This window comes from Thunnus albacares, chromosome 14 (genome assembly GCF_914725855.1).
Source record: "Thunnus albacares chromosome 14, fThuAlb1.1, whole genome shotgun sequence".
Taxonomy (NCBI): domain Eukaryota; kingdom Metazoa; phylum Chordata; class Actinopteri; order Scombriformes; family Scombridae; genus Thunnus; species Thunnus albacares.
This window is the reverse complement of record NC_058119.1, coordinates 15,289,961-15,315,316: the sequence shown is the minus strand read 5'-3', so window position 1 is coordinate 15,315,316 and position 25,356 is coordinate 15,289,961. Positions and strand designations below refer to the sequence as shown.

The 25,356-nt window shown below is 41.0% G+C and overlaps 2 protein-coding genes across 4 annotated transcripts in view; one reads left to right on the top strand and one right to left on the bottom strand.

Moving 5' to 3' along the window:
• Positions 1-47: 47 nt before the first annotated feature.
• alox5a (arachidonate 5-lipoxygenase a) lies at positions 48-9,931 on the top strand. 2 transcript variants are annotated; one of them, XM_044372449.1, is made up of 15 exons: positions 49-204; positions 334-452; positions 2,126-2,324; positions 2,453-2,534; positions 2,620-2,742; positions 3,374-3,480; positions 3,573-3,745; positions 3,949-4,095; positions 4,183-4,386; positions 4,464-4,550; positions 6,795-6,973; positions 7,187-7,308; positions 7,686-7,786; positions 8,979-9,149; positions 9,339-9,931. In XM_044372449.1, the coding sequence occupies exons 3-15, from the start codon at positions 2,204-2,206 to the stop codon at positions 9,516-9,518; spliced, it is 1,797 nt and encodes a 598-aa protein (XP_044228384.1). In that variant the 5' UTR covers positions 49-204; positions 334-452; positions 2,126-2,203; the 3' UTR covers positions 9,519-9,931. The 2 variants fall into 2 exon arrangements, with proteins under 2 accessions (XP_044228383.1, XP_044228384.1); XM_044372448.1 differs by having other exon boundaries at positions 48-452.
• A 6-nt stretch (positions 9,932-9,937) lies between these two features.
• march8 (membrane-associated ring finger (C3HC4) 8) overlaps positions 9,938-25,356 on the bottom strand; it is a 78,712-nt gene continuing 63,293 nt past the window's right edge. Inside the window, exons 4-9 of one of the 2 annotated variants that reach the window (XM_044372451.1) lie at positions 25,218-25,297; positions 23,902-24,846; positions 18,570-18,750; positions 17,344-17,479; positions 15,297-15,311; positions 9,938-13,747 (exon numbers count right to left, since the gene is read on the bottom strand). In XM_044372451.1, the coding sequence (XP_044228386.1) occupies positions 13,443-13,747; positions 15,297-15,311; positions 17,344-17,479; positions 18,570-18,750; positions 23,902-24,846; positions 25,218-25,297 (1,662 nt within the window). In that variant the 3' untranslated portion in view covers positions 9,938-13,442. The remainder of the gene's footprint in view (positions 13,748-15,296; positions 15,312-17,343; positions 17,480-18,569; positions 18,751-23,901; positions 24,847-25,217; positions 25,298-25,356) is intronic. The other variant, XM_044372450.1, reaches the window with a different exon arrangement.

The window sequence follows — 25,356 nt, the reverse complement described above, 5'->3', positions numbered from 1 at the left end:
AGGCAGGAGGGTGCCAGGTTATACAAAACTGACCTTGTTCACCATAGCAGAGGGGGAGAAAGCGTATTGGTTTCCTGCACCTCCCTCTTCTGCTTTCAACTCCTGTGAGAAGTGGGGACATCTGCAAAAGTGCACAGTACAGAGAAAGAGTTTTGAGCAAGAGGGGAAAAACAACGTTTGCTATAATATTGAGGCAAACTTTTTGTGAGTGGTGGTAGAAACACTTTTTCTGCAGATTTCTTCATCTTGAGAGAAGCTGTTTGGACAATCTTTTGGAGTCGTCTTCATCCTGTGTGACTGTGATGCCTTCTTACACTGTGACTATCGCCACAGGGAGCCAGTGGTTTGCAGGAACGGATGACTACATCTACATTACACTGGTGGGCACGGAGCGATGCAGTGAGCGAACGCTGCTGGACAAAGCTCTGTACAATGACTTCGAGAGGGGGGCGGTAAGTGATGTTACATTGCTGCAGAGCTGTGAGGATGAAGATGACAAATACATCCAGTTTTATCTTCTTATGAACGATCAGCACAAACAAACACTGGGGGGCCTGAGGTTCCAGCATGTTGGTAGAAAAGAGGAAGTTACAACCTGGGCTGAACAATATGGACAATATCAAATATCACAACATTTTTGACCAAATACCTTGATATCAATATTGCAACAATATTGTGGGGATGACTATTGCTTTCACATAATACTTACACAATGAGATTTTTGATAAATAATCATCCGTAATGTGGATATAATGAGTAAGTGGGTAAAGGCAAATAAAAGCTCATTACATCACTTTACTTTAATGCAGCCTTTAAAACCAGGAAAAGACAACACTTCAACTATATCATGATATTATGCTGTCAAAATCTAAGACAATGTCTCATATCACAATATCAATATAATATCAATATATTGCCCAGCCCTAGTTACAACAGAGACGTTAACTCTGAAATTAGTGCAGTTCTTTTACATTTAATTTTGGGGATAAAACACCCTCACTGCTGTGAACCAAAGGAATATTTTTAATTCAAATGAAAAATACTAGTTAAGATGGCAGGTTTGTTATCCTTATATATGATATACACTGTTCAATGTTGTAAAAATGTTTTAAAATGTACAAATTGAAGGTTTCTCCAATGTTATTAAAATGTATTATTTCCTAATTGAACTGGCATCTTCTCCAGACACAAAGTATAAACACAGATACATCTTGACACCAAAGACAATAACATTTATTTTGTTTCAAATGACAAATATTTCCTGAAGATGGGATGTTCATTTACATAGCTCCTTTCTAGATCAGTTGGCGCATATCAATCATCAACCAATCTTTATTGCCCTCAAGGGGGAGATTTGGTTTGCAGCTGGGTGACATCAGTCATAAAAACAGTAACAATAGACAAATACACAATAAAGTAAAACACAAACCAGATAACAGAGACAATTTATACTTTCCTTCTGGGTAAGAATCTCCTTGCAAGCCAGCCTACCTGGATTATATAACACCTTAAGTCTAAAACATTGCAAGAGTTCAACCAGTGGATGAAAGACCTTTTAGTCGTTACAACTGGTTCCCTAAAACAATGACTTGCAAGCCAGAGTGTACACCTCTTGCTTCACTAGAGAGACAATATAAAATTAATACATTTTTTAATACAAGACCTATTTTGCCACTAAGATTAAAATAGTAAATTTGTGGAGATTTGAGTTCAACCTATTATCCCATGCAAACCTGAAACTTAAGTGGAAAAAAAGGGACAGATCATTGAACGACATAAAATTACAAAATGATATAAAATGCTAAAGTTACATATAGTATGTTAGCTTCCTACAACTTTCTCAGCATTGCTCATGTTAAAAGTGTTATTTCATTCTCATCAAGAGAGCTCATGACAATTAACATAAAAGCACATATGAAATTCATGTTTTTGCATTTGAAATATAATATTTATCATGTTCATGACATTTAAAAACAGACCAGTTACATTTTAGCTCCTTACCAAAAGCACACATGAAAGTCATGTTTTCACGTACGTGTCACAAATTAATGATAAACACCTGATTCAGTAGATGACACGGTTTTTCCAGTACCTGCTGTTTATTTAGCCGCTGACTAAATTACAGGTGGACTCCTATGACGTGAGAGTCGGGGAGGACCTGGGTGAGATTGTGTTAGTGAAGATTGAGAAGAAGAAGTACTGGATGCAGGATGACTGGTACTGCAGGTACATCACAGTCAAGACCCCCACTGGAGACTATGTGGAGTTCCCCTGCTTCCGCTGGCTGGTGGATGACAAGGAAGTAGTGCTGAGGGATGGACGAGGTAGTCATAAGCTCATTTGTTTGTTTGCCTAACTTCCTGTCTCCTCTTTTTCATCACTCAGAGCCTGAAAACACAAGTGAAAAAACATGATGGGCTCCATCCCTCACTTTGTCTTGTGTCTGTTTCAGGACACCTGCCACAGGATGATAAAACTAGCGTGGTCAAGCAGCACAGACAGGCAGAGCTTGAAATGAGGCGCAAAACCTACAGGCAGGTTTATTTTGCACATGCAGCCTGTTGTTGGGTGTCATAGGAGGCTAAATCTGGTCACTAACAACCCTGCTGTCCTTTATAGATGGAGGGAGTGGCAGCCAGGCTTTCCTATGAGCATAGATGCTTGCAGACACAAGGATCTGCCCCGGGACATCCAGTTTGACAGTGAGAAGGGAGTGGACTTCGTACTGAACTACAGTAAAGCGTACGTGCTTCCTCTAACAGCCTGTTTGAAAGCTTTAACAGGTTTACAGTGGCTGTGAGGACAGCTGTCAGTGGGGCATCAACCTCAGAGGTCTTTTTCAATGCAAAGCATCCCTGATGAGATGCTGAGCCGCAGCCTGATAACATGCTTCTATTTTCTGTACTCAGGATTACCTGGAAAACAGAGGCAGCATTGTGTGTTTATCACTGGGGACATTTGCATTGTGCTTCATGCAGGCGTGTGACACATAAACACAACAGCACAAAACAGATACAAGTGGCAACTATTCGCTAGATGCGATAGCCCCCATGTAGCTCTGAACAAAGCTAAAAATGACAAACCATTGAAAATGATGTACGATTATATGTGATTTCATTAATCAGCTGGAGAAGTAGCTGAGACGGAAAATGAGTCGTGCAATTTTCTACAGCGAGCTTTAAAGGTGTTGACAGAAAAGCTGCATCTTTGTGGACAGAAATTGTTGAAATAAATGTGCATTTAATGATCTTCTGCTTTTCCAAAATTACTTTTAGTTGCTGTGTTTGCCTGAATAATATATATTTTTACCTTGTTGATGTGAACACAGGGACAAATAAGAACGATGATGATGATAATAATCATGAATTTCCAGAATAGAGAACCTGTTTGTGAACCAGTTCATGCACATGTTCCAGTCCTCCTGGAGTGACTTTGCTGATTTTGAGAAGATCTTTGTGAGAATCAAAAACACAATCTCAGGTCAGCTTCAAACATTATATTATATTATGTTATGTTATATTAAATTACATTAGATAACGTTACGTTACATGAAGTTACATTATGTTATCCAGAGTATGTAATGCAACACTGGAAGGAGGATTTCATGTTTGGGTACCAGTTCCTGAATGGCTGCAACCCTGTAGTGATCCAAAAATGCAACAAAATCCCTGACAAGTTTCCTGTCACAAATGACATGGTATCTGTCAGCCTGGAGAGAGAGATGACTCTGGAGGAGGAAATAGAGGTAGATCTCTTCATTTTGCTTTCTTTGAATCTCTTTTATTCATTCATATTTTGACAGTATTTTCAGTCATATCAGATGACAGCAGTTCATGCTTATGCCATCTTAGGACAAGAACATTTGGTTAATATTATACTGAGGTGAATTCTGAATTTAAATTCTCCAAATGACTTGTCATGTACAGTAAATCAGTGCTCTGGCTCCAGGCAGGTAACATCTACATAGTGGACTACGTGGTGTTAGACGGCATCAGTGCTAACTGTACAGACCCGTGCACCCTCCAGTACCTGGCAGCTCCCATCTGTCTTCTCTACAAGAACGCTCAGAACAAGATCCTGCCTATAGCCATACAGGTGAGGTGACGTTTAGCATCAGTAGCACTGTTGTATTTCTTTCAGATCCATTTCTCATCTTCCTCCCTCATCCTCTGTCTCTTCCAGCTGGGTCAGACTCCAGGTGAGGACAACCCGATCTTCCTGCCCACTGATGCTCAGTACGACTGGCTGCTGGCGAAGATCTGGGTCCGCTCAGCTGACTTCCAGCACCACCAGACCATCACACACCTGCTCAGGACACATCTGGTCACAGAGATGTTTGCTATCGCCATGTACAGACAGCTCCCTGCCGTCCACCCTGCGTATAAGGTAAAAGAAACTCTGATTGATTTAATTGAACTGCTAGATTGACTGATTAACTCTCTGATTGATGCATCTTCCCACAGCTACTTATCCCACACATCCGTTTCACCATCGCTATCAACACCAAGGCCAGAGAGCAGCTCATCTGTGAGTGTGGCATCTTCGACAAGGTGAGCGTGTGGATGTGCAGTAAAGCAGTATAGAGAGAGGAAAAAGGAGGACAAGAAAAATGGAGTTGATTGTTTCTGTTAAAATTTAGTGAGAGAGATAAAAAGATGAAAGAGAAACAGGAAAAAAAGGGAAAAGACATGGAAAATTTTCATGACGAGTCCATCAAAGCAGCAAATCTGCAAATCTGTATTATAATGTAGCTCCAACACAGTAAAGGTCACTTTGGTCACAACATAACAAATTCATAATCAGCTGTGTACTGAACAGTATTTAGTTTTTTTCTGGATTATAGTTCATAGATGATACTATTTTTGACTTAAAACCAAATAAAAATCCAACAAAAGAACAAACAAAATAATGAGAGAGAGAGAGCGAAAGACTCAAAAAAGCTTATTTATTATCTCTACTTAAAGACATAAATAAAAAAATATTCTTCTTTGACAAATAATTTGCATTTGATATGAAAAAAATAATTTATTCAAATTACAACTCTTCTCCCTCATTGAAAAACCCAGAATCTATGAATGCATAAACATTTTTCATTTTAAAAGTTGCTCTGGAGGCTTCAAGTTTCCACATCACACTTGTGTAAGTTGCATACTGGACCACTGCTGGCTCCAAAGTTGTTGTGATGTTACAAATCCTGCTCGTAGGTACACACGCCTTGAGCTCAGATTTAAGGTAAGCACAGAGAAACTTTCCACTTCAGCAGATGAATTTGAAAACAGCCTCCTGGTGTCAAACTCTGCACATCCATCATTCTGCACCATGAAGCTCAATCTAAGTGAAGGAAGGGAAGAAAAAAACATTTTTGACTGACTTGCTTTGGCTCAATTCTCGGATGACAGTTGAAGTCGTCAAAACAGTATGTGAAATTCTTCACAACATTTTGTCACTTGTGCACAACAGAAAGAACAGTTCTCTTTCTTTGTTCTTTTGCAATTTAGGCAAATGACTAAGTACAATTATCTACAATCTGAACAGTTATTGGTTGTATATGTCTTTGTGATCAAAATAGATTATGTTTCTTCTCAGTTGACTAGTATTACTCTCAAAAATATGTGAATTCTTTCATTGTGCAAGTCATCATATGCAGAATAGTCCATCTAATTGTCAAAATCTGCTGAACCCATGTTTCATAAATTGCATTGATATGGAGCAGTTGTAAAATCTGCTAATTTGATAAATTTGTTGTCGAGTGAAATTCAAACTTCAGTTACAAATGGGGAGTTTCTCACATCTTAGATCAACCAATGGCATGTGCTGTATGTGCAACTCACATTTATAGAGCTTGCAGGCAACAGAGTTAATACAATTTGTGAACATGGAGGAGCCTGCTCAGATGAACATTGCACACGGGCAACAGAAGTGTAAAGTATATGATCAATGACCACAAAATCCAGTTTTTTCGTTGTAATGCATGCTGCTTCTGATGACATAAAAGCAGAAGTGTGCAAAGGATGGTTGCAGCATACAAAACGATTCTTCCCCCCATTGCATTGCAAGAGAAAGTATTAGGCTTGAAGTCAATGAGAAGTGTGAAGAGTAACAGGATGGCCTGTGATTTGTACTGTAACTTTATGTTGTTACTATACTCCTGCATATAGTAGGCCTGTGTTTTGTTTCATTCTCTGTTTTTTTTGTCTGATACTGTGTTGTTACTGTTTCTGTACTGTGTTGTGTGACCATTGCAGGAAATAACATTGTTTTTCTTCACATTACATGCTCACCTCTAAGTGCTTGTTTGCTTACAAAGTGGAATGTGAGGCGTTGTACTGTTGAAATCAGCTTCCAAGGAACTTTCACTTTGATACACAATAGCAGTCAGTTAGCTTCAACTGGTACAGCGGGCATTCAGTGTCTGTGAAAACATGTAGGACAAGACTGTTTGGGAGTCCACTGTCATTCTGATAAAACATCTAAACATTTTGACCACCTTGGTCAAAGGAACGTGTCATTTTGGTGACAGGTGACAATAACTTAATTTTGAGACATGAATTAAAGGTTTTGGGTGAGTTACAGCCTTTTGCAGGTTAACTATAGTGTTTTGTTGCATGTATGAGCTGTTTCTGGAAATGCATCTTCAGTTTTGACAACTTGCCAAAGTGCAAAAGTAATTTGGAAAAACTGTAATTGAGATTTGTTTGTATGTGGTTTTGTGTATTCATAAAAATAGGAGAAAACAAGCACATAATTCAGCTGCAGGGAGGAGAAGTAAAGTGTGTCTTATATTTCTCACCAAGGCAAACGCAACAGGTGGAGGTGGTCATGTCCAGCTGGTTCAGAAGGCCGTGAAGACTCTGACCTTCAGGTCTCTGTGCTTCCCTGATATGATCAAATCCCGCGGTGTGGACAACCAGGAGGAGCTGCCAACCTACTTCTACAGAGACGATGGCAATAAGGTGTGGGAGGCTACCAAGAGGTGAGGAACTCTTTTTTTTTCTTTTTTTTCTTTTTTTTATGGACAGGAGTCATGAATAGTCAGAGAAAACAGTCATAACAAAGGGTAGACAGTGAGAGGTGTGGGGACATTTCTACTCCCATGTGTGACAGTGACAGGTTTTCAAAGGGAGAGAAGTTACAGCATTTTTTATTGCCTCTGTACGTGACTGCTGTGCTGTTTTCTTTCTGTCAGCTTTGTGTCAGATGTGGTGCATATTTACTACAATAGCGATGAGACGGTGCAGGGAGATGAAGAAATCCAGGCCTTCATTAAAGATGTGTGCAGCTTTGGTATGCAGGACTTCGATTACTGTGGTGGGTATAATTTCTCTTTAACATTGCAACAACAATCAAAACGGAGCAACTAACCAAAGTTTCTTTTTCCAAGGAGAGAAGCAGCTCACACACCTTCAATATTTCATTACTCTGGGTGAAGACATGTACGATGGGGAACAGACAGCATTACAAATTCAAATCTGTTCTGTCATAGACAGGTGGTTTGAGAGGGAAGACAGGAAACCACAGGTGTCTGATGGTGTCATCGACTGAGCCCCAGTGTTTCAATAAGCTTCCTGCATTTCACCATTACCTGTCTGCATTGTGCAAAGAGGTTTCACACAGCAACCCTTGCAAAAGACAAATAAAATGTGGAAGAAAGATTTAAGCTCAGTTTGTCCACAATCTTTACACAGAGTTCCCCAAGTCTGTGAAATCACGTGAGGAGCTGATAGAGTACCTGACTGTCGTTGTGTTCACTGCTTCAGCCCAACATGCAGCTGTCAACTTTGGACAGGTGAGTAACAGATAATCAGGAACCAACATTTTTATATTTATAAGACTGATTTACAGTAAAATAAATAAAATAAATAAAAAATAAGACAAATTACATGTTGGCCCTGCAGTTGTGGATGAATTCTTGAAGATTATTTGACATGCATTATGCACAGTTACTGTATGACTGTGTCTGTTCAGTTCAATAAAAGTTTGTACTCACATGCACACAGTGGTGGAGGAAGTATTCATATCCTGGGCTTAAGTAAAAGTACCAGTACAACAATATAAAAATGTTCCTTTACAAGTTAACTTCATTTTAAATCCCACTTAAGCAAACATTCAGAAGTATTATCAGCAAGTAAATATCAAAGGTAAAAGTATTTGTTCTGTAGGAAATGATCTCTGAGACTGACGTACTATTGTATATGACATTATTAGATTGTTCATACTGATGAATACGTAGCATTTACTGTTGAAGCTGCACAAGGTAGAGCGAGTTTGAACTACTTTATGTACAGGTAGGTAGGTAAGTCAGCCCCCATCCACTGGGTCACAATAAGGAAAGAAGACCCAACAAATGTGTATTCATTTTTTGGATTTTTTTAAATGAAATATTGAATAATTTTACCTTTTTAGGCCGTGAAAAGTTTTTAAAAGAAACCAAGTGAGACGTTTAGTGGGAAAATCTCCTTTGGTGGAACAGCTAAGAACTCATAGATACTTTTTATAGATATATATCATACATTAAGGCCTCCAGTGCACAAACACTGAGAATGGACACAGTGTTTGTGCACTGTAGTTAAACTTTTGAAATGAACAATATTTGCATATTCATAGTTTCTGGATTTTTCCATTAGGGAGGAGGAGTAGATTTTAAACAGGTAATTTAAATTTTGTGGAAAAACCATATCAGATACAAATTATTATTCCAAGCAGAGTCTTTTTATACATGTTAAAACATGTCTGAAAGGGATCTTTAAGTTTAAGATTATTTTTAATCTTTAACAATATATTTTTATAAACTTGTGGTTTTTTTATGTTTAATCTGTAAAGTGACTAGTACCTAGAGCTGTCAGATGAATGTAGTGGAGTAAAAAGTAGATTATAGAAGTAGAAAGTAGCACAAAAGGTATCTCAAAATTGTACTTAAGTACATTTACTTACTTTCCAAGTCTGCATGCACTAACTTAATCTTTGTGTATATTATGCAGTACGACTGGTGCTCTTGGATTCCCAACGCTCCATCTACGATGCGGAAGCCCCCACCCAACCAGAAGGGCTTGGCAAATGTGAACTTGATTATCGAGAGCCTTCCTGATCGTGGACGCTCCAGCTGGCACCTGGGAGCCGTCTGGGCCCTCAGCCAGTACCAGGAGAATGAGGTACGGAGAGCGTCCAAACACACCGGCAATCATTTGCACACTTAAACACACCTGTCTACGCAGACTGGGTCACTCAAGGGCCAGACAACTTTCGCACAAACTATTTCTGATTTACTAGGAAGCTTCCCTTTGCTTTGTGTGCTTTCCTTCTTGCAGTGTGACTCATCTCCTCTCTCTCTCTTCCTGCAGTTGTATTTGGGCATGTATCCTGATGAGCACTTCATAGAGAAGCCAGTGAAGGCAGCCATGGAAAAGTTCAGAAAGCAGCTGGCAGAGATAACCAGCACCATCAAGAGGAGGAACGAGGGAAAGAAGCTGCCGTACTACAACATGTCCCCTGACAAAATCCCAAACAGTGTTGCTGTTTGAGTAATATGACTTATCATGTCTTTACTTTTCATTTTGCAAAAAGCACATTGAAGTTCTGCTGATTGTCCAAATGTTATAAAACTCTTTTATAATTTTGATACTTGTATCTATGCTGACAAAAACAAAGTCAAATGCCAAACCTCAACTTTGCTTCTAAATTGTTTTTTTGTCATTTATTTGAGTCAAAATGGGATAAATTGTTATTGTATGGAGTTGCCAATTAAAATTTGTTTTCCTCTATAGCTGCTGTGTGTAGCTGAATAAATGTTTAATTGCAGTACGTCTGATAATGTGAACACAAACCTTGTCAAATACGCCATAATGGTGCTCCTGTCACCAACAAATCCTGTCGCCATATTTAATTTCAGACCTCATGATTCACTTAATATGCAATAAAACAGTGACCCAAATCACAAAGCTTTAAAAGTAACTTAATTTTTATTTGGTTGTTCTTTTTAATTCTACATACTTTGTTCAAACATGGGAAATTAAAGTCAAAACACATCAAGATTTCTTTTAAAAACATAAGTACTTTTTACCAAAGTTTTTACAGTTACTATTCCAAAGTAAATTCACAGACAAACTTGTGGAATGATATCATAAGACAGGGGAACAGTCATTTATGTTCAAGTCCAGTCAGTAGTAAACAAATGTAGCTTTATGCAAGTTACACTTTTCCCAGACGTGACAGGTTTAAGCAAACAGGATGGAGACAGAAACAGAAGAATCTAGACTTCAACCTACAATACTGGGACAGTGTTGCTGAGAAAGTACCTTTCCTTCTCAGTCGACGTCCAGCTCAAAAGGGTAATAAAAATTCAGAAATCAGGCCAGGGTGATAGATAAGACGATAAGAAAGAGAGAAAGACAAAGCTGCTCTCAGAGAGGAACATGCCAGTGTGGAAAAAAAAGTGTCCTAATGTGGCCTCATTTTTTTTTTTTTTATCATAACTTCTGTCTCAGACTTCATGAAAGGAGCCAGCTCCTATCAGTAAGTGAAAGAAAGTGAAAAAAACAACGATCTACAATCCGTCTTTAATCATTTTAACAATCTCAGACATATTTGTTAATATTTCATGTTGTTTATATGTAAATAACATGAAATAATCAAGTTTGATGGTGTGGGTCCAGATACTGCATATTTAAAACAAAATTGAACAAGCAATTTAAAAAGCAGAAGGAAGAGCAGATGTTCACATTAAGGATGTGCAACCAAGGTTTTTTTTTGTTTTGTTTTGCTTTGTTTTCTAACAACACTAATATCTAAATGATGCAACAAGTAAGTGCAAAACAAAGAGTGAAAATGATTTTCTGGTATTTATGCCTGGGAAAAAAATTAAGTGTAAATTGCATAAAATTACCAATGAAAGGGATTTTTTTAAATGAACAAATTGTACTCTGTTTTCTTTTAAAAATAAATACAACACAAAATGAAGAAATAATCATTTTATACCCAGAGGACGCCCTGGACATTAAACACCAGTACATAACTATAGAATAGAACAACAACAAAAGGGTAATTGCACTTTTTATCTGTCTAATTGCACAGAGCCTCGTGGGTATTGAAGTTTCAGAGAACCTTCTCGTTACTAGGTCTTAATTTGACTCGACACCCAACAACTCCCTCGGCTCATATTATGTATTAAAATTATATTAGACTCCAGATCTCAAGTCACCAAGGGGCATATACACAAGTACAGTATGCATTGCTGCAAAGAACAAAGCGCTGATTTCAGTTATTGCTGCTGCTGCTGAGCAGTAATCGTCAGGTATGTCGTTGGACCATCGTTGTTCACAGACAGTATACTGGTATCAAAGACAGTTTTTTTCTTTTAAAAATGTGTGTTTTGCTGGAATGGCTGTGAGGCTCAACATGAGCCTGGCATTGCTGTGCTCCCACATAGACAAAAGCACTTACAATGACTGTAAGCCCCAAAACAAGTCGCCCTAAGAAATCAACTGCTGCCCATCTCAGACTGCACCAGCAGGTGGCGCTGCAGCTCCTCAGTGAGTGATGATGCATACATATGGATGTGTTGCACTAATAAATTATGTTTATTGATGAAAGTGCAGTGAAAATGTTACACACTGATATAAAATCATCTTAATGCTGAAATAATGTGCTGACAGTATTCAGTATGTGCTTCACTGTGCTTCTTTTGAGAAACGTGTGTTGGGACAATTTGTCTCATTTTAGCCATGTACGGCCAAGATGTGAGAGAATCATTTTTCAATCAAACAGAAGAAGCAACATGCTGGCTGTCTTGTGATTAAATACTAAAATAGATCCTCCTCCACCATGTGATGAGAGTCTGGCAAGAAACAAGACACTTTTCACTGAAACTGAGGACTTTTGTGCCATTGAAATGCTCATTAATACTCCTATATGTCACATCCAAACATCAGATGTCTGTCTAGCACCCTAAACTCTCTGCTGAAGTGCACTGACATAACTGAAGAGATGTACTGTGATGTTTATTTTAAGCAGTCAAATTTAAAAAGCCAGTTACAGCCTGTTTGTTTGGGTTTTTTTTAATGCAGAATAACAGCGATGGGAAGACAGACTGAGAGCAGACAGCGGTGGATTTCTCAAGGCATATCCCATGACTAAGCAAACAAATCAACATATTAAAAACTGCACATGGAATATCACACTGTAAATACTGTGTCATCCGCATGATACAAAAACATGAGCGACGCCGTTTATGCCCAAAGGCTCTTGTTATGATCTCAAGACATGGAAATTATCTCGCAATTTCCTGTGACCAGTAAAAAAATGTTGCTTTTTTTGTTTTGTTTTTTTTATTTTATTTATTTATTTTTTATCATTTTTTTTTAAAAAGTTTACATTCTCAAAGCCTTCAGAAAGTTCATTTTGGGGTAGAGAAGTCTTGTGGCTGGATTTTCCACCATCTGCATTAGAGCTATGAGCCAAAACACAATTTAGTGATCACGTGTCATATTCAAAACTCACTTTTTCTGTTTCAACTGAAACACTCCAATGTTTTCTTTCAGCAGTATTCCACTTTTTCCCCCAATTCCTTTTTTGTCATCCATGGGAGGGTGTATATATTTATATATATATACACGTATATGTGCGTATGAGGAAATGCAATGTCAAAAAAAACCCCAGGAAACAAACATTTCCGAGTTTGTTTGAGTGTGCTCTCCCCCATGTACAACATGTAAGACTTAATTCATATTAAAGAGGAAAAGAAGAGAAGATAGAGGAAGGGGAAGAATTTGTGGGAACTAAAAAAACAAAAGTGCTTCGATGCATGTCCAGATCAAGGCCTGGTCGGGACCCAGGCCCGTGTAGAGCTGACGGATCTGTCGGGTGGCGCAGACTCTCAGACCACAGCGACAAAGAGGGCAGTAGCTGGAACGTTCCAGAGATCTGATGCGCGGCGCTACATACTGATCCATGGCAGGTTAGCCCAAGACTCACAGGAGGTAAAAACAAACAAATCTAACACAACCCACAACAAACAAACCACGCATCAGAGACGTGTAGACCTCGGGAGCCGTTTGTGAGTCTATTTGTCTCAGTCTTGCTCTCCCGGCGGTGTACACACATGAGTTTGTGTGTGTGTGTGTGTGTGTGTGTAGAGTGGTGTAATCCAGGCCTCTTCAGACATTTACAGAAGTCAGTAAAAAGAGTCTGGTCCTGGGAAAGGAAAGAGGCGAGAGTGTGGATCAGGGAGGGGCGGAGGAAGGAATACGGTTTGACAGGAATGTGAATAGAAGGAAGTCTTGGTCTATCTGGGATCTTGGTGGGTCAAGTCTGGGATCAGAGGGTGGGGAGCATCTGGTTGTTCCTCACCAAACATTTCCATGACTGCTACTCCTCACTGTGGGTCTGTTTGTATGTGTAGTATAGTAGAGTAGGACAACCTATGGCATGGACTGAGTGACAGTTGGTGGTCAGACATGGAGCACCTCCATACTGTAGTCCTCTGTCTCTGTGTACTGGGAGGAGTTTGTGTCCGACTGGGTGGGAGCCAGAGTCTCCTTGTTCTCCAGACTCGGCTCCATGAGCGGCGGCTTCTCCAGCGCCAGCTTTTTACACGTTTCTGGCCGGTTCTGGACGTATATGACCCGGTTGTAAGCCTTCAGTCTCCTCCATAGATGGATGTAGACTTTGCACTGGACGTACATGAACACCAGTCCACCCGTGAAGCCGATGGCCACCACCACCAGCTTGGTCCAGAAAGGCCATTCCAGGATCCCTGAGGAACAGGCAGAGAAGAACAGACAAAAAAAAGAAAACATGCACACATGTCAAACACAGCAGTCCTGACAATTACTGCAAAATAAAATGTCTGCACTGTCTAGTACACGTACTTTAGCTAAAATTCGGGAGGTCAAAATGCACAAGCGCAAAAACACAGGAAGGAGGCTCAAGAAACTGTTGCAGATTCAATCGTTTTTTTTTTTTTAAATAATTATTATCAACCTTAATCTGATTTAACGAGGAAGGTGTGCAGTTAGGGAAACTATCATACAATGCAATATACAAATGGACAGGATATCATTACATTGTATGCAATGTGCTGTATATTCCTCTAAGAAGCAAGCTAATGTGAGAATGTATGTTTTTGCAAGTTATAACACATTTATTTCAAAATCATGTGTTTATATTTCCACTGGGGATTTTCTGACATACTGCAGTGTCCCTGAGATTTGTTTGAGATAGTTCATCTATCACAGTGAACATTGTGTCTGCATTTATTTTTGTCAAAGTTACTGTTAACGCAGTGCGGACTTTTCAAATCAATCTGCACTTGCAACTGAAAATAAGAGACAGACAATAAGAGACCAGACATGTTGTTTACTGTGTAATTATCTAACTCAAGCAGGTTTAAAGTCCGCAAATTGATTTTAATACTGAAGTGACGTGAATAGAAACGAATGAATTTATGGAAGTCTAAACCCCTACAGCAACCTTTATAAAACTGTTAGCAGTAATGTGCAGCCAATTTGTAGTAAATGTGCTAAACTGTGCAAAAACATTTGTATGGCCCTTGAGGCAGTTCTAGCAGTTCTACAAATTGCAAAATCCCTGACACACAAGACTCAAAGTAAGAGGTAAAAATTAGCAATTTTAGAAAGTGTTAACCTTGTAACAAACTGCATCCTCATCCAAAACAAAACTAAGAGGCATAAAAGGGAACTTTCAAAAAAAAAATCTCTCTGAAAAATCTTTGAAAATACACTTCTGACCTGCAACCCATCAGTCTTTTCATGTTGGCTACTATATTTCAGAAAGGTCCACATTTGAGTGTTACCAAATTGTACCCTGGATGAAATAAGAAGGTATGAAATAGAAAAATGCCTCACATGATGGGAGGTATACAAATTCAAACAAGGCAAACATCACACAATCAGTAAAATATGAACTAAGTTTATGCAAGATCAGGTGCTTTCCGGCTAATTTTATGAGAAGAAATGAACGTGTTGTTTGTTGTGTGCGAATCTGTCAGCGAGGTTTATTTTAATCAAATCCCACTGTCGCAAAGTGTAACACAGAGATGAATCACAGCATGTTCCTCGCCTCTCTGTCTGTCTGCGTTCATTAGGTCGGAACATTCAGTGAGGTGATGTGAATATAACCGGCCTTTAAGGGTGAAGAAGTATTATTTTTATCCTGAAATCAAGGCAGAAAAGGGAAGGAAAGGGGCAGAAAGTGCAGTTGGGAAAGAACTGGATACAGCTGACAGAAAGGCTGATGGGGAAAATACAGCTTGAAAGTCAAAAGTTCAAAGGTGAAAAGTTTACCTGGGATTCTTCCGGCTGCATGGGTAAAGAGAGTGTAAGTATCATGTATTACCAAAGACACAAAAACAGATTGATAGAGAAGGAAAAACTCAGAGTGAAAGTGAAGTCAGATATCACAGTTGCACACTTCAGATTGAAATTCAGCATGCAATCATAAACATTTCATCTGATTCAAAAAGAAAAATAGACAATAAAGAACATTTCAGTGTGTATTAGAACTAATTCTGCTATAATCTTTGCAAGCAAACTGAGAAAAAACAATCGTGGTGGTGTTGACTTGGCAGAGGACAAGCAGGGCTGTTGAGGGAGTATTTGGCGTTGCTGTGGTGATTGAACCTGACAGCCTTCAGGGACTCAAACAAGTCTGAATCATCAGGTTGGGCTAAACAGGCACAGCCGGCTCTTCCATCTGCACACTGTCTCGGAAGCGCCAAATATGCCAGAGAGGAATGACTGGCAGCAGACATAGTGCCAGTAAATGCTGCAACAGCTCATCATTAAAGCAGCCATTTTAAGCCCTGCTAGCAAGTGTCAGTCTTTTTGTTACCCAGTGGCTCTAGGGGACGCTGAAGGGGCTTTTAAGCTGCTAGTGCTGTTTTCTTCTCATTCTAGGGTTTTCTAAAAGATCATCATGCCCTACTGACTACTTGTTGGATTATTGTGTGAAGCTTCTATGGCGTTTGGTCTGTAGCATGCTCCAGTTTGGAACATACACTTAAAGGACGGATTCACAATTTTTCAAGTCTGTCTTAAAACAATAATCAGATGCCCAAATGAACACTTAAGTAGGTTTTTCTTGTCATAATTAATCCTCCTGTTCATACTGGCCATTGGAAGATCCCTTCATGATGCACTTACAATGTAAGTGATGGGGGCTAAAATCCACAATCCTACTTCTGTGAAAAAATGTATTTAAAAGTTTATCTGAAGCTAAAATGAAGCATCCGAATGAGTTAAATCAAGTAGATATCTTTCAATGTTACAGTCTTTTTAGGGCCAAAGTTCCTCTTTTTGTTACTATATTTCCACTGCAGCTCAACAGGGAAACACAAAGAGGGAATTTGATGCTAAACAGACTGTAAATGTGGCAGATATCCACTTGATATGACTAACTCAGACTGCTGAAGCCTCATATAAAATGACTGTGTGGACACACTGTGGATTTTGGCCCTCATCACTTACATTGAAAGTACATTTAAAGGGGATCTTTTAATAGCCAGTATGAACAAGAGGAATGATTACAGCGAGGAGAACCTCTTTCACTGTTCATATGGACACCTGACTGTTGTTTTAAAGCAGACCTGAAAAAACACTAGTGACGAAATTTACACTCGACAGTTTACCTAGTTCTTGTGGTCTATGTAACACCAAAAACTTTTTCTTTTATCCTTGTGAGGCACTTTTGCTGTCTACATTCGTTCCTTTAACGATAAGACTGTCATCTTTTCATTTTAATCCACCCCTCACACACACACACACACACACACACTGAACCTGATCTAACCTCATCAAAGAGGTGAGAACGAACCAAAAATCACCTAACTTTGCAATAATGACCTCACTCTGAAAGTCTCAAAGTGGATCTCAGAATGATAGATGTAAATATCTATTTCTTAAATCTCTTTTCTTCTCACCTTCTTTTATCTTTCTCTTTTATGTACTTTAGGTCTGAAATCAAAGTGAACTGAATTGAACTGAAAGTCCCAGACAGAAAATCATCTCTAAAGCAAACCGCAAACTCTTCTACACATTTGTTCGGGCTCAGTCGCGACTTTGATGCCCACTGAGCTACTGAAAAAGTGAGGCCAAGCAAATTACGCCCACTTATATTCCAACCTTCGAGAACATTTTACATTCAATACTCACACCACTGAAATAACAGCACAGTGATGCATATTTGCCATTAAATAGTGTACATGAATGACTTGGAGAAAGAGGGTGAATGGATGCTATAACTGATGGGATCATTTATAACAACACAACATCCAACACAGACAATCACATTATGCTTATGTGTGTGTTTGTGTGCATCGGAGACTGCGCTGACCTTGTCTGATTTCCTCCGCTGTTCTGTCGATGAGAACGTAGAGCGACCACACCACGCAGGTGATGGCGATGACATGGAAGGTGACCGAACACATGATCTTCCTTCTCTCGCTCGCCGTCATCTGTAGCTTCTCCCACTGCGACGGAGAGCAAGAAGAGGACAAAGGAATGACATGAGAGGAGGTCGAAAGCTTTGAAACAACACTTAAGCGGCTAAACTGTTGGCTCTCGTAGCGGTTTTCTGGAGCACCTCAGAGTGTGAGCTAAATATTTGATGGAGGGCATTCAGCTAGTGTGATCTAGATCCAATGCTACATTACACTTCTTGGCAGAGTGAGCAAGATAGAGAAGATAAGTGGCATACAACACCCAGGATAGAAAGGCCCGGCACCCTGCTGCCTGCCAGCCAGCACAGCTTACAGACTGTAGCACCGTGCCTGTCACAGGCTGCACAATATATTATCAGGGAATGAGCCCATGGATACAAAAAAAATGATAATAATACGATGCCAGCACCATCAGATTCACTCACACTCTGCAAATATGCTGTTTAGGCTCATTGAACATCCAAATGCACTCAGCAATGAGAAAAATGGCAGAGATTGGGTATTTGTGCTATGATTGCAGGGTCAGTTTGACAAGAAGCGGGTGTTTCATTAAGAGATGAAGCCAAGCATCCATTGACAAACATTTCACAGGAACACTGGAATCCCCCTATCATCTCGAATTTCGTAACTTCATTACTCACCGGCGAGATTCAGAAGCTATTAAGAGCGAAGCGTTTGTTTAAGGCCTTTTGTGCAACTAATGAAGGGTGGAGGAATTTTAATTAGTGTCCTGCTATCTTCAGGCCACAGCGATTGATAAGAGCATTTAATGGAGGCATGCTGCCCCTAAACCATTTGAAATGAATCACAACCCCCCTACACTCACAACCCCCCCCCCCATCCCACACCCCCACACCCCACAAGTTCCGCCTATGAAATCGGCTTCAAAGCGCAGTGTCATGCTTGTGTTATCTGCATGACAGATTGGAGACAGCTTTTGGCATTTTCAGCTTCATAACAAAGGAATGATGTGAGCTTAGTTGTGACACTTGGGAGCTGAGCTGCAATGACAGCCTGAATTTATTAAGTGAGAACAAACTAATCAACGGGAGCATTAATTACTTTTCTACGAATGTGTACACCTCCCAACATTGCAACACACATACAAACTGTGTCTTACCTTGCGCAGCGGCTTGAGCTTGGTCTCCATGATAAACTCATATTTGCAGAGCTCACAGCAGCGAGTGTCGGAGCTCTTGATCCACTGCTGTAGACAGGCCTGGTGGACGAAGCGCAGGCTCCCCGTGCAGTGGCACGGTGTGATCAGAGGACTCTCGTCATCCCCTTCACAGTGACAAATCCTACGGGAGCCAAAACATACAGTCAACACTCAGCAAGAGGCGAGACAGCTGTAATAGTAGGAAGACAGGGCAGAGGAAAGATAAAAAAGGGAAAAGCTGACATATCTAGCCCAAAGTCAAACTCATGTTTTGGAACATAACTGTCAGCAAACTTGTCGCATTTTCTAGCAGTATGTATAATAAGTATAACAAAAAATATTTGTTAATTTCACACTAGAAACAGATAAAGGAAAGCACGGCAGAAAGGAATATAATTTCGCAAATATAAAAGCATATTAACACCCTGAAAGCAAAACGACAACACATGTCAGAGGTGAAAAAACTCAATCAAGACAAACTAATTTGGTTCAAAGCACTTCATTTGCAAATCAAAATGACATTTTCTGAAAATGATCTTCTGTGTTCTTGCAGCCAAGCAGCACAAAATTGAATGCAGCAAATTTAATCTCAGATACCCTGCAGTTGTAGCAGCGGCAATCATGTCGTCTGTGATGAAAACTAAGTGAGGACCATGTTAAGATGATACATACAGGAAGCAGAAAAACCACAACCTCATAAATGACAACAGAGTCCAACAACAGAGTTACAAATCCAGCATTTGTTGCAAGGCTACCGCATGCAATTGCATTCGATTTTATGAGATGTTTGTGATATTGCGTCCAGCCCCTGTAGATGCTTGCTGTAAGGTGGCTATTCTGGGCACCGAGACGACTGGAACATTCGATTAGGTGTCTGCTACCTCTGAGGACTACTGGAAACGCTTTTCTCAGTGAGAGGAACCAAACACACTTTTAATATCAGGTCCGAAGTGGTCTACCTCTCCTCCTCAAGATGACATATTGGACTTCGTCTGGCAGGTTGGAGGACAGCAGCTATTAGTCACCCGCGCTAAGGAAGAGTGTATTTGTCTGTGTCTGTCTGTTCAGTACAAGAATCCAGATATGTACACACTTCCACCAGTAAGTGTCTGAGTCAGTGGTGAGGGATAAAATGGAGGTTTAAAAACAGAGTTGGAAAGGGTTATTACCTCCAAGTCGAGGCAATAACACACACACAGACACACAAACACACACACACACACACACACACCACTTGCAGGAGGCAGAAGGTAAAGTCCGTGACCTTGTTGCAGCTGCTCAGACTAGAGCAGAGTCCTCAGTGAATGAGTAATAAACCCCAAAATCAGCAGCTGCTTGTTTCCACTTCAACACAACTTTGATTAAAGTTCAGAGTGATGTATCTGGTTAGACTAACTGAGCCACTGGAAAGGGAGGAAAATCCTTTCCAGTGTAGAATAAAGTGCAAATGATTTCCCTGCAGAGGTTTCATAGATTAACTGATACAAGCAACTGTACACAACTGAAGGCCATGTACTTTCACTATTTCAGCCCACTCTTCAATTATTCCACTTTTTCCACTAATTTCTACAAGCAGATGCATGAACCAGGAAGTGTTTCTACTATAAGAAGAAGAAACAAGTAAATAAAGGTACAGGGGGAAAAAAGGAGGGAGACGGAGAGAGCAGAGTGTTCAAATGGGATTGTCCTCATCCCAGTTCAGGAGACGATAAGAAGGCACGAGGACACACCCACATGCACCCACGCGTGTTGGAAAGTGAGCAAGGAGGATGGATAAAGGCTATTTCCAGAGTTGACTGATCTGGCCAAAGTGTTACAAGATTAAAAGACAAAATGAACAAAGGAGCATAAAAATAGGTCATTTCTACCGGTTTCTCCAAAAAGAGGAGGAGGTGGAAGAGTGGAATGAGGACAGAGGGATTAAAGGATAGAGGAGGCACAATTAACATCTCTAGAAGATGTTTTTTTTTTTCTATTGGTTATGGCTGGGCTGCTTTGTTTTTGTTTGTTTGCATGGATCACAGGATGATGAACTGCAGATTCTCAACCCACACATACTGTAATGTACTCCTCTTTCAAAAAAAAAAAAAAAAAAAAATCTGCCTGAGGACCTGGATTCTCTTGGTGCTCATATCAAGCCCTGGCGCCTGTTAAAATGGACAGATTTAACAAATTATTCTAACGTTGATGTGGATTTTTTTATTCAAATCGTAGGAGGGGATAACCACAGAAAAATCCCTACACCTCCACAAGCAGCCCTAAGTGATCAGTAAACTACATGAGTGGAAGAGACCTGTAAGAAATTCAGGTTTTTGCTCAATTTCATGGAGCTTCACCTGCTAGAAACAGCCAAGATTGTATAAAAAACTGCTAAAAAAAGGCACTTAAAAAGATAGAAATCTCACAAATGCATCACACTAAATTCAGCACTGTCATTCACATCAACCTGTACATCCCATATATTGAACAGATGAAAAGAATAATCCAAAACCTTTTGTAAATTTGCAGCTAAATTAACTGTATCTGTCAGCGGCAGCACGTTCCAAGCACTGTCAAGCTTGGGAGGGAAGTTAAAATTTAATTTGCATCGCTCGAGCTGCCAAAACACACCCTGTTTAAACAGTAATTCTAAGATGGCAGAGGCACCGTTAGAGTGTGTCAACATGAAAATGTGAGAAGCAAAACAGTCGAGAAATCACAAGCACCTCAAGCTGAGAGGGAAACAAGCTCTGCGACATTACAGCCTAGGCGAGGCATCTACTTTCTTCCTGTTCTCTCTCTTGTCGGTTTCCTCGTACTGCTCTCCTGTGGCACTCCTCACTCTCTCAGTCTGTCGCTCTAAGATCCCCCTCCTTCCAGCTATTCCTTGTTCTGCCCTGAAGTGTTTATGTGTTTGTTTTCAAATAAAATTTTCAGCACCAATCTGTTTTTTTTTGTGCTAAACAGATATTTATGGGGGTGATGTGGAGAACAGTGATGAGCATTGAAATGAGGCATTTTGTTTTCCTCTGTTCTCAGTTGGTTTTCAGTCTGAACGGTTTAAACTCCGCACCCTGCCAGAGACAGGCTGATCAGACAAAAACACAATTTAATTAGCAGGAGCACCACTGGAAGCCATCCTCCCTTTTTCCTCCTTTCACCTCTCTTGCACGTCTTAAGAGGTTACTCATCTTTGTGTGGCCAAGCTGGCTTTAAAAGAGAATATTAAATTAGCTTAGAAGAAACTTATCTTTTGGAGGAAGGTTAAGGAATTATATGTAATCTTGCTGATTTACGTTGTCAGATGTAAAAGCTTAAAGGTACCCTGTGGAATTAGCCACTACGGGGCAAAGATTCTGACCCTGTTTTGATTGTATCTGAGGCTCTGCTAGTACACGAATGAGGACCGCACATGTTTAGTGCATGCTATAAAAGAAGAAGACAACGAACAGGTGAAACACGATGCAAGAGCTGGAGGAGGAGAAATAGTAGTCACAGCAAAGAAGCATAACTCTGACCGTTTTCACTCAAAGATTGGCAGTGTCTATCAAATGAAAAGGGTCAAATAATACCTGGTTTCACACCATTAATCTGATCAACAACGGGTGGCAGTAAAGCACCAAGAAACTTAGCAATGCACCAGTGAAAAGCAGGGGAAAAGAAGGCTACTAGCCAATGTGCAAATGGATGTAAATGATGCCAGCTTAAGAAAAAAAAAAGTTAAAATTCCCCCTTGTAAATGTTTAAGTTTCTGTGACATTTGTGATAAGGAAATAGACCAAGTCACCGTTTACCAGATTGTCATCTATCTACTTTCTGAAACGCTGTCGATAAAAGAGCTGGCTATTAATTAACATGCTATTCCTCTGTGAAAAACAACCACCCCCACACACACACACACACTTTCACAAGTGAGGACAGCCTCTGGTCTGAGCTCACGCTTCAAGCCACCTGACAGGAAGCTGGCACGATGTGTTTGTTTGTGTTTGTGTGTGCAGAGACTGTGGAGGCTATTTGAAGCCAATAATCTGCCTGCTGATCTCTGGCCTTCACCTTGCCAATTCTGAGCTCTCATGTTTCTCTATCGGCCCACTGCTGACGTAAGATGTATAATCTGAAACGCAGTGCATGCACAGACCACAGCTGAGGGGGAAAAAAGAGACATACGGTATTAAGTATATAATTGACATGTCTCTTGTGTCTAAGACTTAACCCTCATCAATCTCCTGAGCTGCTGCCAGGCGAGGTATTGACAGACAGATACTGTAACCCAGAGGGACTCAACTCCTTCTATGTGGGGCTCAAAACTCCTTTTCTTGGTGACTTAGTCAGGTCTACCTCTAGCAAGCTTCATCTGTGGGGGGCCATGCAGCAATGACCTGGTCTGTAATCAAATATTACTCACAGACTGCACATTGACTGTCACGTGAAAAAAGACTGATGAGAGCCCTGTTGACCCAATCACACAGACTCCATCGGTTCAACGCCATTTATTGTCCCCTGTCTGCCTCTGTTCCACTATTTCTCAGACAGACACACACTCCACTCCTCAATTCTATTAAAATATGTACCCTAACCTCTGCCCCCTATCTTTTCCTTATCATTGCCATCCCCGCTTATTTCTGCCTATACTGCAAAGCTTAAAGCTTATGGGCAAAATCAATCACAAATTTTCACAGCCCATGCGAGACACTTTAATGCCTCATCGATCTAGTAACAATGAAAATTACACAAAAACCCAGCCTGACGGCACAATGAAAAACATGGTGGAGATAACAGTGAAGTGAAATGAAATGGTATGAAATTAAATGAAGTCACATTTCTGCTCTAGTCGCAAGGGGAGGGGTTGAATCAGGACTGCTGAGGAAGAAGCATACGGTGTTGCAGTGCGCGTAGACTAAAGCATCTACTGTGTGTATCAGGTTCCTTTGACTAACAGCTCCACTTCAAGCAGGTGTGTTTTTTTTGTTGTTGCCATTTTTACCTTTACCTTTGGATGGTGGGCAGCGTTGATGAGGCAGACAGGAAACAAGGGGAGAGAGATGGTGGGTATGACGAAACAGGGATGTTGCGGTTATGTGTCATGTGCAGTAACCATTTGGTTGCCGGGGCGCTCCCCACGCAGGTGTTTTGAGGACAAATACTACTGTGTTGTTAAGATATTTGCTGGGTGACTATACTACAGGGTGAGAAGCTCTCCACTACTCAACAGGGCTCTGGGGGTCACTGCCACGTCACGGCACAGGGGTGGTCTGGGCTCTATCATGTCACAGGAATGGTGAGTGCTTATCACACCATCCAGAAAGTCACCCACCTGCAGCAGTCGCCAGATAGTGAATAGGGTGACAGTGGCCCAGTTTTCTCTGACAAAGGGGACGGGCAGCAGTCCAGGTCGCTGTCCTCATCCATATAGCACAGGGGGGCTAGAAGAGCACCTGCCACAGTGCTTGTACTTGGGGTTGCCAGCTGGCTTGTTCCCTTTCGAGCTGGATGGGGCTGTTCCTCCTCAAACACATCATCATCTCCCAGTAGGTCGTCAGGGGCAAACCCTGACTCACTGCCAGCCAGCAGGGCGCTGGAGGACTTGGTGATGTGGAGGTGGGAGGCGTAGCTGCCCAGCTCAGAGCACTGCAGGCTGGCCGAGGTAGAGGATCGAGAGAAGGGGAGGAGAAGACGGAGGAAGTTGGAGCTCGGGGAGTGATGGTGGTGATGAGGGTGGAGGTGGGTGTTGGAAAGAGGAGGAGGAGGGGCAGTAACAGCAGAATCAGGTGGGAGAAAATTACTGGGAGGTACGCCCAACATGTATTTGTAGTTGTTAGTGAAGGAGGGGACGAGGTGGGGGTGGGCGTGTGTCGAGAAGGCTGGGTTTGGGTTCTGGTGTGTGGGTGCCGCAACCAGCTTGCCGTTTAGCGTGTGCGCCCTTCGATCTGAGCCGGGCGGCTGAGCGGGCTCAGGCTTCAGCTCCAGCTCTCCCTCGGAGCAGGTGCGATCTATAAAGTGCAGACCGCGACAGAGACTGTCCACACGCTGGCCCACATCGTTCAGAGACACCGAAAACCTGAGGGAGCCGTTGGGGCGGATGTTGACAGAGGAAGGGCGGAGCAGAGAGAGCCAGTCTCGTTGTTTGGTGTGTTTGGAGGCTGGTAGGGCATCTGTGCAGAGGGTGGTCACTGAAATACCTCCTGAACCTTGGCAGGTTTTACCGTTAGAATTCAAAAGTACCACAGCCGTCTGCTTCTGACAGTCCTGATCCTGACTGCTGGTGTGAGAGTGTTTGTGAACGTGTGTTTAATGAAAGAGGAGCGTGTAATAGACAATGATGGTGAAGGACAGCAGGAAAAGGAAAGGGAAAGGACAAAAAAAGAGAAATGGAAAAGACATCATGCTTTTGAAAACAAAGGAAAATTGAAAAGAGGAAAGTGTGCCTGAAAATGAGCAACACTGAATGACCCATGTTACTATAAAACCCATTTTACAGCACTACACCACAAAGTAACACTGCATTGCACACTGTGATGGGTAACCCAATATTGCTCACTGACAAGGCTCACCAGTAATGGGCTGATAAATAGATACACATAAATGACAGCACTGGCAGTAAGAATGAAGAGAGGTTGAGGTGGGTTGTACCTGCAGATGTCCTGGCTGGAAGGAGACACGGACGTCCTTGAGAAGCTGCATGGAGCATTGACTGAAGTTGGGCTTCCCGCCTGAGAAGCAAAAAAAGAAAGAAAAAAAAGCAGCTTAGGTCAGAAAATACAATCATGAG